Raw genomic sequence first — 15,842 nt, forward strand, 5'->3', positions numbered from 1 at the left:
CAGAAATGGATTTGTTAACTGATCCTGCTTAGGAATAGACAGAACTCTACATAAATGTGTAGAGAATCCCTTAGTAAAATCCACAAGCTTCCCTTGTTTTGGAAAAGCATTGTTTTGGAAATAATTCCCATGCTTTCCCTACCTCCTGCAGATAACAATTTTTCTCATTTCTTTGTCTTGACTGTTGTGATGGCTAATCTTGGAATTCAAATTTAGTACATCTGGAATTAACTAAAACCAATGGGTATACCAATGAAGGATTTTTTAAAGCTTTTGAAATTAAAGACTTGTATTTAATCTGGATCATTTGAGGGAGTGTGTGTGGCTTGTCTCTTAAAGAGACAGATCATTATAGTGAGGGATGTCTGAGGTTCAGGACTCCTGATTGGCTGACATTTGTCTTGGGGGTGTCCTGGGGAAGTGGTGGTAGGTGTTTCTATCTAGAGTGCTTGGAATGCTAGGAATTTCCTTTGAATAGTCTACTCTAGGGTAGGGGTTTGGTAATCTCAGCCTGCCAGGCATTGTCTCAGGGTAATCTATTGAGACTCCATTTAAATTTATTGATATCCAGAGTCCCAGGCGATAATGGGTGAAAGTAAAAAACTTTTTTAGGATGACCTGCCCAGACTTAGCTTACATGGCTGGCCCCCACAGGGTGAGGGTCTCACAATAACAAATATCTCCTTTTGTATCTTTAAATCTCCCTTTAGCTGTTAATATTCTGGGCATCCTTCCACCTGTGGGACAGGGACATAGTATGCTGTAGTGTCAAGGAGAAGACTGGGAAGTGCCTGTGGAGAGCAGGAAGATAGCAGGGTCTGCTATTGGAGCCAGGGGCACATGCTATGGAAACTCATCTCTGCTAATCTAGAAAAGGTCTTTGGGATGAAAGTCAGGATCAGTAACCATTGAGCTGTGTCTTTAATTTTTTGTTTTTTAAATTTTTAATTAATTAATTACTTAATTTTCTGTTTTTCGAGACAGGATTTCTCTGTAGCTTTGGAGCCTTTCCTGTGACTAGCTCTTGTAGACTAGGCTGGTCTAGATAACAAAGAGATTCACCTACCTCTGCTTTCCATGTGCTGGGATTAAAGGCATGCACCACCACCATCACCACCCACCTAAGCTATGCTTTTAAGTACTCTATGGGAGGTGCTCTTGTCACTCAGGCCTCACTAGCCAATCAGACCCTCCAGGTGACCTGCCAGCCAGAAGTTGTGCAGGATTCTTCCTGCTGTGGCAGCCATTTTCAAGCTTGACTTTGAAGGGAAGTCAGCAGCAGTGGTCTTGTGTGCTCTGCTTTGAGTGCAGGAAGCTGAGCAAGGAGCATGGGAAAGTTGGAAAACCACGATGTGGTGAGTTTGGGGCTATTCTCAGACCGGGAGAAGCGGCAAGTTGAGCCATGGGAGACAGTGTGCTGCATCCTCCTCTGGCCAGGTGGGAGCTGGTGACCAAATGCAGAATTCGTCCTGTTTCTGCCTGGTCCCGCAGGTCCAGCATGCCCTAGCAGGGGCTGCGTGAACATGCATGATTCTGAATGTTCTTTGAAATTCCCGAGCTGGCTGGTAGCGGCTGAGTAACTTAACTATCCTTACTGTGCCTGTTCAGAGATTTGGAAATGGGACTGTGCTTTGAAATACCATTGCTGGCTTCTGAGGGAAGCTCGACCCCCTCCCAGGCCGAGGCTCTTGGTGCATCCCACGAGAACCAGGTCTTCAGCAGGTTCTGGTGAAAACAATCGGCGGCGCTGCTAGGGGCAGCGGTAGGCGTCCAGCCAGGACGCACAGGGCGGAACTCGGCGCCAGGTGGGGCGGGCGAGAGAGCGCAAGCGCCTTGGCCGAGGCGCCACAGGGATGGCGGGCACAGGCTATGCGCGCCAGCCTTACCGCAGCCTTGGGGGACGAGGAACAGGACGCGGCCTTGGTGGGGCCCGGGCCGAATCGCTGCGGACCACCGAGCACCTGGGAGCCGGGCGCCGCGGTCTCCAGCATGCATCAGTGCGTGACGGTGGAGGACGAGCTGGAGAAGGTGTTGCACGCGTTCTCAGGCTAGGGGCAGCTGTGCGATCACGGCTTGAGCGTGTTTGTGGAAGAACTTTTTTTCTTGTTATATATACATAATTAAATGAAAATTCTTCATAGGAGTTTGACAAATTGAATTGTGGTTATACAACGAATTTGCTCTTTTGTTTTGTCTTTCTTTTGGCTTAAGGAAGAAAGCTGTGATCAATTCCAGATTTGTGTTGCTTTTTGATGTTTTTCTCTACTCCAGCTCTTGCTTCAAAATCAGCATGCTTGCATTTGAGTTCTGTCTGTAACCCAGCAGGCTTCCTGTTTAAAATCCCATCATGAGTTTAGCCAGCAGATGTGAGAATGAAAGGGATATTCCTGGTTCTTTGCTATTATTACCAAGAGGTGCTTTTTAAAAAGTATATTTAATAAATGGAATTCTGAAGTAAGGATGTTACTAAGTTGATACTTGCTCTCTCGGTCTTAGCACCCAGTCCTTTGAAATCTGCCTTCAAGTCTTGGCTGGGTATCACATTAGTTGTTCCTCACAGACACACAGTGTTGTGCATGTGGCTATAAATATGTGCACCGGCATCAAACATTGTGTATGTGGAAGGGAAAAAGCATGTTCCAGTTCTAAATGCAGTTGCCAGATTCATCACTTCAGGTCATTAAGGGTAGACACTAGCACCTTCTGTGCTGTGACCACGTTGTTCTGTGTTGGATTAGATATTGTTCACGCCTCTACCCTGCAGCATCTTCTTGAGTTGACTGTGGACCTGTATAGTAATCAGATGTCTACAGATAATGTCTTTTCTTTTGTGAGGTGTCTTCATTTAATGCACTCCCCACATAGAGCCTTGCGGGAGAGTTATTCTCCTTATGAAGAATTACATGGCAAAGACTTCTGTGGACATAATTCTGACTTAAACCCATAAAATACTTCACCTTGAGAAGAGTGAAAGTCACCAAATAATCTACAACTTTCTTTCATCTGACATAGATCTGAACATCAACATAGGAGTACTTTCATGAGAAAATGAAGAAGTTGTAAACACAGAAGCAAAGAGAAACGTCACTCTTCCTGTTTTAAACTACAGATGGACTCGGTTTAAGGGAACGGGGATAACAGCTTTGGGGCTAAGTTAGAAATTGCTGGCATTCACAGTGGTGTACTAGCCTGGGTGGTTTACTGGAATGTTTACCTGGAAGAGCTGGCATTTGCTTGTGAAGGGAAAGAATAATACTCATAAAAGCCCTGTGGAATGACCATATGGTCAGTTTCATGTTGATGGCTCCTGTGTGCTATGTTGGTTGGCCGGGATCGTGATTGGCACAGCTCAGAGTGCACGCTTTGTTCACATGACTACTTCATTGTGTGATGCTCTGTAGAGTCCCCATATCCCATGAAGCAGTGAAAGGGGAACAGAGATGCCTCTGAACTGCAGGAGAAAAGGCATAGTGCCAGGCAGTATCCTGTTGAGAGTGTAAACTCGTTTACTATAGATGAGTTTTCCTTTGAATTAAATTCTAGAGTGTCAGGCTTTTTTTTTTAATAACTGTTATTCCTAAGTCAAATTTAGTTTTTAGGGTTTTTTCCCCTCCTAACTTATTCTTACCTTCCAACTTCAAACATCTATATGACATTTAGACTTCACATAAAGTTTGTGTGATACAGACATGTTCTTGAGGCTGGTGGCAAATCCTTTTTGGAAGCAAGACCCTTCAACTAGTTGGCTCAGGCCATTTTAAGGACATAGGCTCTGCCTGGTCCTCCTGGTGCTGTGAGTCATATTGGCAGTTTCCTTGTGAAGCTCATGAAACTTTAAAGAATGAGTTTAGCAAGTGTTTGGTCTTACAGCTTCCTCAGTAAGGTCTTATAGCACCAGTGCTCAAGGGCCAAGAATAGAAACTTGATCTGACATTTTACCGTGAAAATTAGGTTCTAGGCTCTTCTTTACCTGTGTGAACTTTTAATCTGTGAGAGACTGACTGCAGCAGAGGTGGATTTGAAGAGTCCAGACCTTGACCAAAGATGCTGAAGTACAGTATTAGGACCTTTCTACTGTAGAACCTCCTTCACAGTGGTGGAAGACCATGCCATCCCTGATGCCATGCTCATGCTAGCATGCAGGAGGATGCCATCTGTCTCTTTCAGCCTCTTATTATAGGAGGTTATGCTAGAGGCAACGATTGCCAGTCACATGGCTAACAGGCATTGGAAACAGCTGGAGCTTCTTTGAGAGCCATTTCCTTTCCCAGTAGTGGACCAAGGCCGCCATGGGACTCTGCTGAACCAAAAAATCTGTACTAGCAAATGTTTAGATTCTGGTGTAGCCAGAGCTTCTCCGCAGTGGCTGAAGTTGTCATTTCCTCTTCTCCTTTAAGTGATCATCACAGATGCCATTTCTGTTCAGAGATGATTATAGAGACTTTTAATACATAGATGAACGGGTATTGGTGCCTCTTTATTTTTAAAAAATTGAAGAAAAAGAGCCACCTCATATTCAGAGAGTATGTGTTTTGTGATTGTGTGAACATTTAATTGAAAATAAGAATGGAAGTAAATTTTTTGTTTTACTTTTTCCACAGCAGCTAATGTGTAGGGAGACATTAATCCCACACCAAGTCCTGTAGGGATGGGGATCCCCCAGTTGTTCTCTCCAATAGCCAGTCCCACAGACTGCAGCTCAGATTCCTTATTTTTATGCTGTGTATTGTTTCTACCTCAGAGATGGCAGCCTTTAGGACAATGTCAAAAGCCAAGAGCTCTTGGATTATCTGCACAACTCCAGCTGCTGGTAGACTAAACAAGCCCTCTGGTTTCCCAGCCCAACCTCTCATTAAGTAGACTGACAACAATGCTGTTCTCTTTCCGCCGACTCAAGTTATCTTCTGGGAAGGTATGGAGTGTGGCTTGTAAGGTTCATCTCTAGGATGTGTATGGTAAAATACATTTCACCATTGAATTGTCTGTTCATTATCTTACAATAGAGTACTGTGGTCTTGGGGAACACAGAGAGGGAATATGTAGCAAGGATCACATACAAAGCTTGGTATTTCATAAGCTTGTAGCTGACAGGTTATATGTGGTACTGCAGTGTTCACCATAAGCAGGTACAAGCTTCACTGACTTTCCATTCTGAATTACAGTTGAGTAGATATCGAAAACAGAGTGGCAAATGTGTTTCAGTAGCAGATGAGGCAGTTAGTTTTAGGGCGAATTTTCCACTGTTGATTTTACTTCAAGGTGTAGTAAGAGAAATTTTTTAAGGCGTTTTTAAGCTGTAGCAGGCATACGCTTCATTTATTTCCAAAGAGGAAAAAGCAGCTAGACTCATAGCATGTGCTTTGCTCCGTGGTACGGGTGGATCCCTACACTTTCTAGTAGCCAACTTAAGCTACTCCCAGCTAGGCAGGTGTGGGCTTCTCTAGGATTTAGTGCCTGAATATTTCTTTTGGGAAGAGGCTGGAGTGAATATCCTGGGATGGGAGGGAAGCAGAAGGATACAGGAGTGCGAATGAGTGTGCATGTGTGCAGATTCCCCATCACCCTGAAAGCTAGAAAGCAATCCCCGTTGGCCGTTTCATTCATGACCATAGCGAGCATGTACTTCACCATGTTTTCTAACCCACACTAAGAACTCATCAGATGATCATGCTGAGATGGATCAGGATTGTATTTCTTTGGCTTACCCCATGCTCCTGGGTTCTATAGTGTTTCTATAATTATGAAAGGTGTTGCACTATAATCTATCATATAGAGCTATAAGTATGGAAATTTTTGATCAGTTTTTTAAGAGAAGTATCCTGTTTGCAAAGGCACAATAAAGTTGCATCATCTAGATTATAGGCAATAAAGGTAACAATAAACCTTACTTAAGTCATACAAAAAAAAAAAGAAATACCGTTGCTGTTGATTTCACTGCAAAATGCGGGCTCCCTTAGTGTTTGCACTGTTGCAATGGAACACAGATTTACCAAAGTCACATTGCCCTGGTCTGTCTAGTATCTTCCAGAACTTCTGCACCTTGAACATTTAATATTTAGGTTTAGGATCCATCTGGAGTTAATTCTGTGGCACTTGTAAACAGTATTGCCTGTATAGAGTAGCACTCCACTGCTAATCTGTGATGTAGAAGAGTAGAATTGATGGTATAAGGAATTACCAGTTCTTGGGAAACATTAAGTCACAAAGGAAAATTTAGGTAAGGAAGAACTGCATCCCAAATACCCCAAAGGAAATGGGATTCTAACATTGCCTGTGAGAGATTAGTATGATAAAACATAAAATTTGCCCCCCCCCGGGATTAACCAGCCACATTCCCATAACAAAAGAGACAAGCCTGATTTACAACCTGCACAAATGCCCATTCCGCCATTAAAGAACTGGCTTCTAAATGCTGCTCAAGGGGCCATTACAGGGTCACAATCAAAATTAAGTCCTGTTTTGTGATAAAGGTATATTAATTCTACAATTAATTTCCAGTCTTTTTGAAAAGTGATTTTGAGTCAAGGTCTCCTTTTTTGACTACAGTGTGCTTGAACCCTGTCTGTAGCCCCACAAGGCATTGTCCTTCTTCTCTTGACTAAACACTGTAAACCTTGGATTGCATGTCTGCAGCACCACACAGTTCTAAAATTGTTTTGGAGTCACACAGTGGATGACTGTCCATTGCAGAGCAGGAAACTGTCCACTGCAGAACAGGGAAAGGATTTGTGTGTGGATCATGGCTTCTCCCTTCAGACTAGAGAGGGAGAACATTGTTCTGTGTCCACTGCCGGGGGAAAGAGACTAGATAATAGCTAGGTCACAGTTGAAGACAGTGAGTTGCAGGGATCTCCATTACAAAGAAGGACTGCTGGGGCATGGTGAGTGACTTTCTTTGTAATTTCCCTGCTTGTATTAATTCCTTCCATGGGAATGAAGACAGACAGAGTTGGTGGGTGTACAGTTTAGGGATGATAGCTTGAACTACTAAGTATTCAGTTTCCCATTAGAGAACTCTCTTGTGCAGATATGTACAATCTTAGTTGACATAGTTAAGTCAGCTGAAAGGTTTGAGAAACAGGCAATTGACTGTAACACAGTCATATTACATCACTCAGTAGCTAACAGTTTACAGGGAACAAAGTCATACAGTCTCTTATTAATGGCATTCTGCCTAAGAGGGAAGGGCTTCTCCATTTCAAATTTAGTATAGATAAGTGTTCTCATTTTTTTTCATTTTAAAGCATCAATTATTGGAATCATTTTTAACATTCATTTTCTTTAAATGCATTACTGCTATATTTTTCAATGTTTCCTAGTTTAAGAATTTCATTCCATTTTTTCTTAAGTGCTGTTTATATCAGTTTAGAGTAGGGTTTCTTAATCTTGGTGGTCACAACTCCCTTTGGGGGTAGATGACTCTATCACAGGACTGGCATAAGACCATCAGAAAGCACAAATGTTTATTTTATAATTCATAACAATAGCAAAAATATAGTTTTAAAGAAGGAGTGAAAAATCATTTTATACTGGGGTTCAACACATCAGGAGGAACTGTTTTAAAGGCTCACAACATTAGGAAGATTGAGAATAGCTGGTGTATATCAATGTCTCCTGCAGCTTAGGCTTCCCTCACAGTATGCAATTGAGAATGGCTTTGAACACCTAATCCTGCCTCTGCTACCCAGTGCTGGAAAGATAGTCCTGCAACTTCTTCCAAGCTGGACCTTGACTGCACTGTGGGAAGGAGAAATAGATTAGTGAAAGAGTATCCTCCAAACTCTCCATATTTTATTGTGAATTTATAAGTGAAGTAGGACTGATGTAAGAATTTAGTTCACTGACCAACTGTAAAGCAAGCATAGTCACAAAAGAAAAAGGGATGGGCAAGGAAGAGGGTGAAGGTTTTCTGCTGTGACAGTAGTTGACATTAGCAATGAGTAGTTGAAGGACCCCAATTCGCTTTAACCACAGTCATACCGTTCTTGGAAAGGATGAGCAAATAACAAACTTAGCTCAGGACCTCCTGGAATGCTGAACAAATAACAAGCTCCATAAAAGGCCTCCGCTGAGCAAAGATACCTACCTGAGGTTAGAGCAAGGACAGCCTTATCTGGCTGCAAAACAGGGAATTTATGAACTGGCCATAGAAACAAAGAAAGAGAAGATTGCGAGGCCTGAGTCACGTAGAAAGCGGGGCTCATCACGAATCAGGGGCTATGCTATCAGACATCTGGTCGCCAGCCAGGAAAGGGGAAGGCAGGATGAGAGGAACAATAAACCGCTGAGAAGTCCCCTCATTGTTATCTAGGTTAAAAATTCACCACCCTGCTTCTTGCTTCTGTAAACCTCGCTTTTTGCTCTCCTACAAAAACCCCTCACCCCCAACCTGCAGGCGCGCAAAGTTCTCCGAGAGACCTTGTCGCCCACAGGTGCCTGTGTACCCCAAATAAACCTCTTGCATTTTGCATCCGGCTGCGTGCTTTCGACTGATCTTTGGACATGGGGGTCTCTCCCGAGGGAAGACGCCGAGCGGGGAGTCTTTCATAGTGACATACCACAGACCATGCCTTCAAGAATCGGTATAAAAATTGAACTTATTATGAAACCTAATTACTATAAGTTACAGTAGTTCAAGCAAACTAGAAGATCTGGATAAAATTTTGTGGTCCTGCCTAACATGACTGTATACCCCGAGAGAAATGATGGGAGTTGTACTTGGTGTGCTCTCTCACTATGTCTCCATTTCTCTACTTTGGAGTGTGAATGGTATTATGTACCATTGTGTGTTGGAAAGATGTAACTTGTTTTCTGATTTTTTTTTGTAATTTTATTAAATTATAAAAGTTTCCATTTACGCCCCTCTTCCCAACACCCTCCTACTCCCCCCCTCCCTCTCCTCCTCCCTCTTAGTCCCTAAAGGCAGTCAAGGTTTCCTGCCCTGTGGGAAGTTCAAGTTCCTCCCCCCTCCCTCCAGGTCCAGGAAGGTGAGTATCCAAGCAGACTGGATCCCCAAAATCCAGTATATGCAGAGGAAACATGTCCCAGTGTCATTGCCGATGGCTTTTCAGAAAGACTCCAGGCCAGCCACAATCAGAGAATCCGGCCACATTCAGAGAAACTGGTTGGATCACGTCCTTGTTCAGTCGCAGTCCAGCTGGCCTTGGTAAACTCTCATTAGATCCGTCCCCTTGTATCAGTGGGTGATAGCATCCCTCGCAGACATTATTTCCTTTTTTCATTTTCTTCCTCCTTCTGCTCCTCATTTGGACGTTGGGGGCTGAGTCTGGTGCTCCAATGTGGCTCTCCGTCTGTATCGCCATCCATCGCCAGGTGAAGGATCTATGGTCATAAGCAAAATATTCATCAGTATGGTTATGGGCCAAGGCCGATTCAGGCACCCTCTCCTCTGTCCAGAGAACAATCTGGGGATCTCTCCTTGGACCTGGGATCCCATATATAATCAAGTCTCCTGTAAACCCTAAAATGACTCCCTTAGTTGAAATATATTCTTCCCTGATCCCATATTCAACCTTCCTTCCTCCCTCCCATCCCGGTCAACCAAGCTTTCTCCATTCCTCCCCTACTCCCTCCTCCCTAACCCTCTCCCCTTCCAACACCCCTCCCACCCCCCCCCCCCCCATGCACCCGAGGTTACCTGGGACTCTTGACTATTTCCTACCTCCCGGCAGATAGCTAAATAATCTTCATCAGGTTCGTCTTCTTATTTAGCTTCTCTAGGATCACGAATAATAGGCTCAAAACCTTTAATTATGGTTAGAATCCACTTATGAGTGAATACATACCGTGTTCCTCTTTTTGGGTCTGGCTTACCTCACTCAGTAAAGCGTTTTCTATTTCCATCCATTTGCATGCAAAATTCAAGATGTCATTGTTTTTGACCGCTGAGTAAAACTCTAATGTGTATAAGTTCCACACCTTTTTTAACCATTCTTCTACTGAGGGGCACCTAGGCTGTTTCCAGGTTCTGGCTATTACAAATAGCGCTGCTATGAACATAGTTGAACAAACGCTTTTGTAGTATGTTCGGGAATCTCTAGGGTATATTCCCAAGAGTGGAATTGCTGGGTCCTGAGGGAGGTTGACTCCCAGTTTCCTGAGAAACCACCACACTGATTTCCACAGTGGCTGCACAAGTTTGCATTCCCACCAACAATGGATGAGTGTTCCCCTCACCCCACATCCTCTCCAGCATAGGCTATCATTGGTGTTTTTGACTTTAGCTATTCTGACAGGTGTAAGACGGTATCTCAAAGTGGTTTTGATTTGCATTTCCCTGATCACTAAGGAGGTTGAGCATGACCTTAAGTGTCTTCTGGCCATTCGAAGTTCATCTGTTGTGAATTCTCTGTTCAGTTCAGTACCCCATTTTTTAATTGGGTTAATTAGAGTTTTAGTGTCTAGTTTCTTGAGTTCTTTGTATATTTTGGAGATCAGACCTTTGTCTGATGAGGGGTTGGTGAAGATTTTCTCCCAGTCAGAAGGTAGCCTTTTTGTCTTACTGACAGTGTCCTTTGCTTTACAGAAGCTTCTCAGTTTCAGTAGATCCCATTTATTCATTGTTTCTCTTATTGTCTGTGCTGCTGGGGTCCTACTTAGGAAGAGGCCTCCTGTGCCTATATCTTGTAGACTACTTCCCACTTTCTCTTCTATCAGGTTCAAAGTGGACGGATTTATGTTGATGTCTTTAATCCATTTGGACCTGACTTTTGTGCATGGTGATTGATAGGTATTGATCTACCTATCATCTGGAGGCCATGGACAGATAATAATGATAACGTCATAGGAGATGCATTTCATTTATTTCTGTTACTGGCAATAGGATGTTTGCTTTCACATATATAACCTGATTAATGGTTTCCATTCTCTACTCCTCCCGTCCCTCCTTACACCCTGCTATCCAGTTCCACTCCCTTTCTGCCTCTCATTAGAACCACACCATTATGGAAATAAGTTTTAAATAAAAAGGGGGCCTAGAGAGATGGCTCAGTAATTAAGAGCACTGGGTGTGGTTACAGATCCCAAGGTTCCATTCTCAGAACCTATATGGTAGCTAACCATTTGCTGTAACTCCAATCCCAGGCATCTTCTGCCTTCTTCTGGCCTCTGTAAGTATTGTGTATAGACACATGCTGGCAAAACACCCATACAACTATTGATTTTTTAAAGTTAGAGAAAGGAAAGAATAGACTTCTCTACAGTGATGTCAGAGTCCTGAGACAGCAGCCAGGGTTAGTTAAAATGAACTCTTTCTGATTTTGCCTGGAAACAGTTGTGGTCTTCTGCCAAGGCAGCCTGCTCATTGGTGAAAGCAGCTTTATGCTGAGGTTAATAGAGTTCATCATAACCGTCCGTCTAATAGCAGAGTACACAGTGCTGCTAAGTGATTTTTCCTTGAATTGTTTTGTATTTATGTTCTCTATATTTTGCATCTGTGGGAATTGTGGCATTGATACAGTTATCTTTTAGATCACACATCAACATTTACAGGTCACATAGGCTTCCAAGCAATCTTCTTTCACTGTGTATTTACCTGATTTTTAGCTAAGATCTTGTTGTTGTAAATTTAAGAAGTGTCACAAAAGGAGAGCTCACATGAAGGGATTTTTTTATTAGGGTAAAGGGAACATGAAAAAAAGAAGGGGAGATCAGTCTTTGGGTAAAGGAGCAACAGAAGAAGAAGAAGAAGAGAGAGAGAGAGAAAGTTAGAGAGAGAGAGAAAAAGAGAGAGAGAAAGAGAGAGAGAGGAAGAGAGGAATAGATTACTAGACTCCTTAAATTTCTATTGTTAAGCAGTTATATTTAGATTACCTGAACTACAAATTGTAAGACAGTCTAATAATTCCACTTTCTATATATATGAAGCGATTCATTTTACCAGTCCTATTCATGTAGACAACTTGGAATAATGCTGTTGTGGGTTTTTTCACCTGCCCATTGAGGAAGATGTGATGGCATTATTGCTCATAAACACTTTTCTCCTGGTCTCATTATTCTCTAAGTATTCAACTTTCCCTGAAGATTACTCTTTATTATTATCCATTTGCCAACCGTTTGTTCTGAATTTCAGGAATGAAACTCCAAAAACTGGAGCTATCATGCAGCTTTCTGGTGGGAGAAAGACTTATTATCTTTTCTTAATCTGTGATCTAGTTCTTGCTTTTCTTTCCTGGTTATCTGAAGTCCCTGTAACAACCAGGTAAAAGTTACCTTCAGTTCATTTGCCCTCAGTATGCTGTCACACACCTGTTGTGCCCAAATTACGACCCGCAGAGAGACCACCAGAAACCAGAGAAACCCAGACTGCAATAAGCAAGGTTTATAATTATTGTAATAAAAACTAGTTCAGAACTGTCTCCAACACACCATCACAGCAAGGTAGAGAGGAGTTCAGAGTCTCTCTGTTGGGTTTGCTTTTTTAAAGGTACAGACTACAAGCTAGCCCTTAAGCCATCACCAGGGTTTGGCATGGGTGGAAGATCTTTGCTCCCTCTCCCATCCTGATTTGTCAGCTTGTTCTTTGCTTTCAAAGCAAGGCTACCCAGGTCCTAAATCAGGCCATCTTTATCAGTCTCCACCAGCCAGGTGGCTGGGTGTCCTTGTGCTTTGGAATTTTCCCAATGGGAGGAAGAAGGCAACTATCTTTAGGGGAAGGCCACTGTCTTTCCTGGAATGTGAAGCTAGTTTCTAATTTTAAAACAGTTTGCTAGGAAAATCTTTCTCATCCCTTTGAGAATGAGGGGTGTGTTATGCCCACATCCGTGGGTCCCCCCAAAAAGCCAACAAAGGAGACTGAGTCCCATATGTAAAAGCAAAGAGCCTTTATTTCAATCAAGTTTGCAAACTCAGTCTCTCCACATGTCCAAGGTACTAGAATAACTGGAGAGTTCGGAGCTCAATTAGAATAGGGTTTTTATAGTAGTAAAGGTGGGGGTGAGTGTAATGGATTATTAAAAATTGCTGCAAGAATCCCAGTGGTGGCAGGCAGCGGGCAGTGGGTCCCGAAAGCAGCCAGTCCCAAGCAGGGACTGCACCGAGACCATGCCACAGGTCTCTGAAGGAGGCTGGTCCCCGGTGGAGAGCTATATGGTGGTGGCAGGTGAAAGACAGATGGATAGGCACACCATGCAGAGTGAGGTTAAATATTTATTAGGTGGATTATGGAGGGGAAGAGAAAAGGGGAGAAGAGCAGAGAGAGAGAAGAGATGAGAGAGAAGGGGGAGACAGAAGCAGTGGAAGGAGGAAAGTGGGGAGAAACAGAAGCTACCTCTTCCAGAGGGAGAAGGAAAAAAAGAGAGAGACTAAGGCTGCAAGCAGGAAGGAAGACCTGGCTCAGGGGGTGGCGGAGGGAGTGGGTGTGGCTCATCTCTGAAAAAGACGGATCACTATAGTGAGGGAGGTTTCTGAGGTTCAGGAACCTTGATTGGCTGACATTTGTCTAGGGTGTCCTGATGAAGTGCTGGTAGGTGTGTCTATCTATAGTGGTAGAATGCTAGGAATTTCTTTTGAATGGTCTGTTCTTGGGTAGGGGTTAGGTAATCTCCACCAGCCAGGCATTGTCTCAAAGTAAACTATTAAGACTCCAGACTCCATTTAAATTTATTGATGGCTAGAGTCCCAAGTGATAATGGTTGGAAGTAAAGATTTTCCTTTGGATGACATGCCCAGACTTAGCTTTCATGACTGGCTCCAACAGGGTGAGGGTCTCTCAATAAAAAATACCTCCTTTTGTTTCTTTAAATCTTCCTTTAGCTGTTAATATTCTGGGCATCCTTCCACCTGTGGGACAGGGACATACTATATTGTAGTGTCAAGGAGAAGACTGGGAAGTGCCTGTGGAGAGCAGGAAGTTAGCAGGGTCTGCTATTGGAGCCAGGGGAACATGCTATGGAAACGCAACTCTGGTAATCTAGAAAAGGTCTTTGGAATGAAAGGCAGGGTCAGGAACCATTGAGCTGTGTCTTTAACTTTCATTTTTGAAATTTTTATTTAATTAGTTAATTAATGAATTTTTTGTTTTCCTAGACAGGTGTGGGAATTGCTACCCCGAGTTATATTTCCCTGCCCCCTTTCGAGGTGCTTATCTGCAAAGAATCATAAATTCCCTCTGCTCCTGGAGTTGGATGAGGAAGTTTGAGTGCACGTGATTATTCCTTGATCCCTGCTGGGGTAAGGTGACAGTCCCTACTGGGGACAGGTGAAGGTTGAATGCACATGATCAGTCCTTGACCCCTACTGGGGTCAGGTGAGAGTCCCTCCTTCGGTCAGGTGACAGTCCCTTCGCAGCCCCCTCCCCATTTGGTGCCATGGTATAAAAGCTAGCCCCAGCAGAACAATAAAGAAGCAGCCGTTCCACCTCAACCTCGTGCTCTGTGGATTTCATTCAACCTGGACACCCTCCGCCGAGACTCGTGGTTCCAGACCGTGCTGGTGCTGTAGACAGGATTTCTCTGTGGACCCAAAATAATCACAGATAAAACCGTATTAATTAAATAACTGCTTGGCCCATTAGCTCAAGATTCTTATTAGCTAACTCTGACATACTAATTTAACCCATTTCTATTAATCTGTGTATCACCACATGACTGTAGCTTGCCAGCTAGATGCCAACCAGTGTCTGTCTCTGGCAGCTCCATGGCTTCCCCTAACTCTGCCTTCTTCCTCCCATGCTATTGACCAAGCCAGTTTTCTTTATTCATTAACCAATAAAATCCACATAGAGTCAGAAGGACCTCCCACACAATTATGGGAATAAGTTTTAAATAAAAAGAGGGCCTAGAGAGATGGCTCAGTAATTAAGAGCACTGGGTGTGGTTACAGATCCCAAGGTTCCATTCCCAGAACCTACATGGTAGCTAACCATTTGCTGTAACTCCAATCCCAGGTATCTCCTACCTTCTTTTTTTCATAAACAATATTTAGTATTATTTTTTTACTTATATATTTATTTATTTATTAAAAATGTCTACCTCCTCCCCGCCTCCCTTTTCCCTCCCCCTCTCCACCTCACCCTCCTTCTCTAGTCCTAAGAGCAGTCAGGGCTCCCCACCCCATTGGAAGTCCAAGAACCTCGCCCCTCCATCCTGGTCTATATAGGTGAGCCTCCAAACAAACCAGGCTCCCACAGAGTCAGTACATGCACTAGAATCAAAACCCAGTGCCATCGTCCTCGGCTTCTCAGTCAGCCTTCATTGTCAGCCACATTCACAGTGTCCAGTTTGATCACATGCTCCATTTTCTGACCACTGTAAGTACTGTGCACAGACACATGCTTTCAAAACACCCATAAAACTATTGATTTTTTTAAAGTTAGAGAAAGGAAAAAATAGAATTCTCTACAATGATGTCACAGTCCTGAGACAGCAGCCATTGTTAGTTAAAATGAATTCTTTCTGATCTTGCATGGAAATAGTTGTGGTCTTCTACCAAGGCAGTCTGCTCATTGGTGAAAGTAGCTTTATTCTGAGGTATTAACTCTATTAAGAGTTCATCATAATCATCCATCTAACAGCAGAGTACACAGTGCTGGTAAGTGACCTTTCCTTGAAGTTCTTTTTGTATTCATGTTCTTTGTCTTTTGTATCTGCAAGAATTGTGGCATCTGTACAGATATCTTTTAGCTCAAACATCAAGACTGACAGTTCACACTGGTTCCAAAGCAGTATTCTTTCACTGTGTCATTTACCTGATTTTTAGTTAAGACCTTGTGGTTGTAAATTTAGAAAGTGTCACAAAAGGAGAGCTCCAATGACGAACATGCCAGATCATTTCTTTACATTATTTTTATAATTTATATCTTTCTACATGACTTTGAAGTGAGA

General features: G+C 43.1%; 1 protein-coding gene across 1 annotated transcript in view; it reads left to right on the forward strand.

The window, feature by feature from the left end:
* Nucleotides 1-1,242: 1,242 nt before the first annotated feature.
* The window catches only part of LOC125405488 (uncharacterized), a 36,277-nt gene continuing 21,677 nt past the window's right edge, over nucleotides 1,243-15,842 (forward strand). Inside the window, 1 exon segment of the mRNA XM_087906182.1 lies at nucleotides 1,243-1,355. Coding sequence (XP_087762308.1) covers nucleotides 1,329-1,355 — 27 coding nt within the window. The 5' untranslated portion in view covers nucleotides 1,243-1,328.

The sequence above is a fragment of the Myodes glareolus genome, chromosome 1 (genome assembly GCF_982192425.1).
Source record: "Myodes glareolus chromosome 1, mMyoGla1.1, whole genome shotgun sequence".
NCBI classification, from domain to species: Eukaryota; Metazoa; Chordata; class Mammalia; order Rodentia; family Cricetidae; genus Myodes; species Myodes glareolus.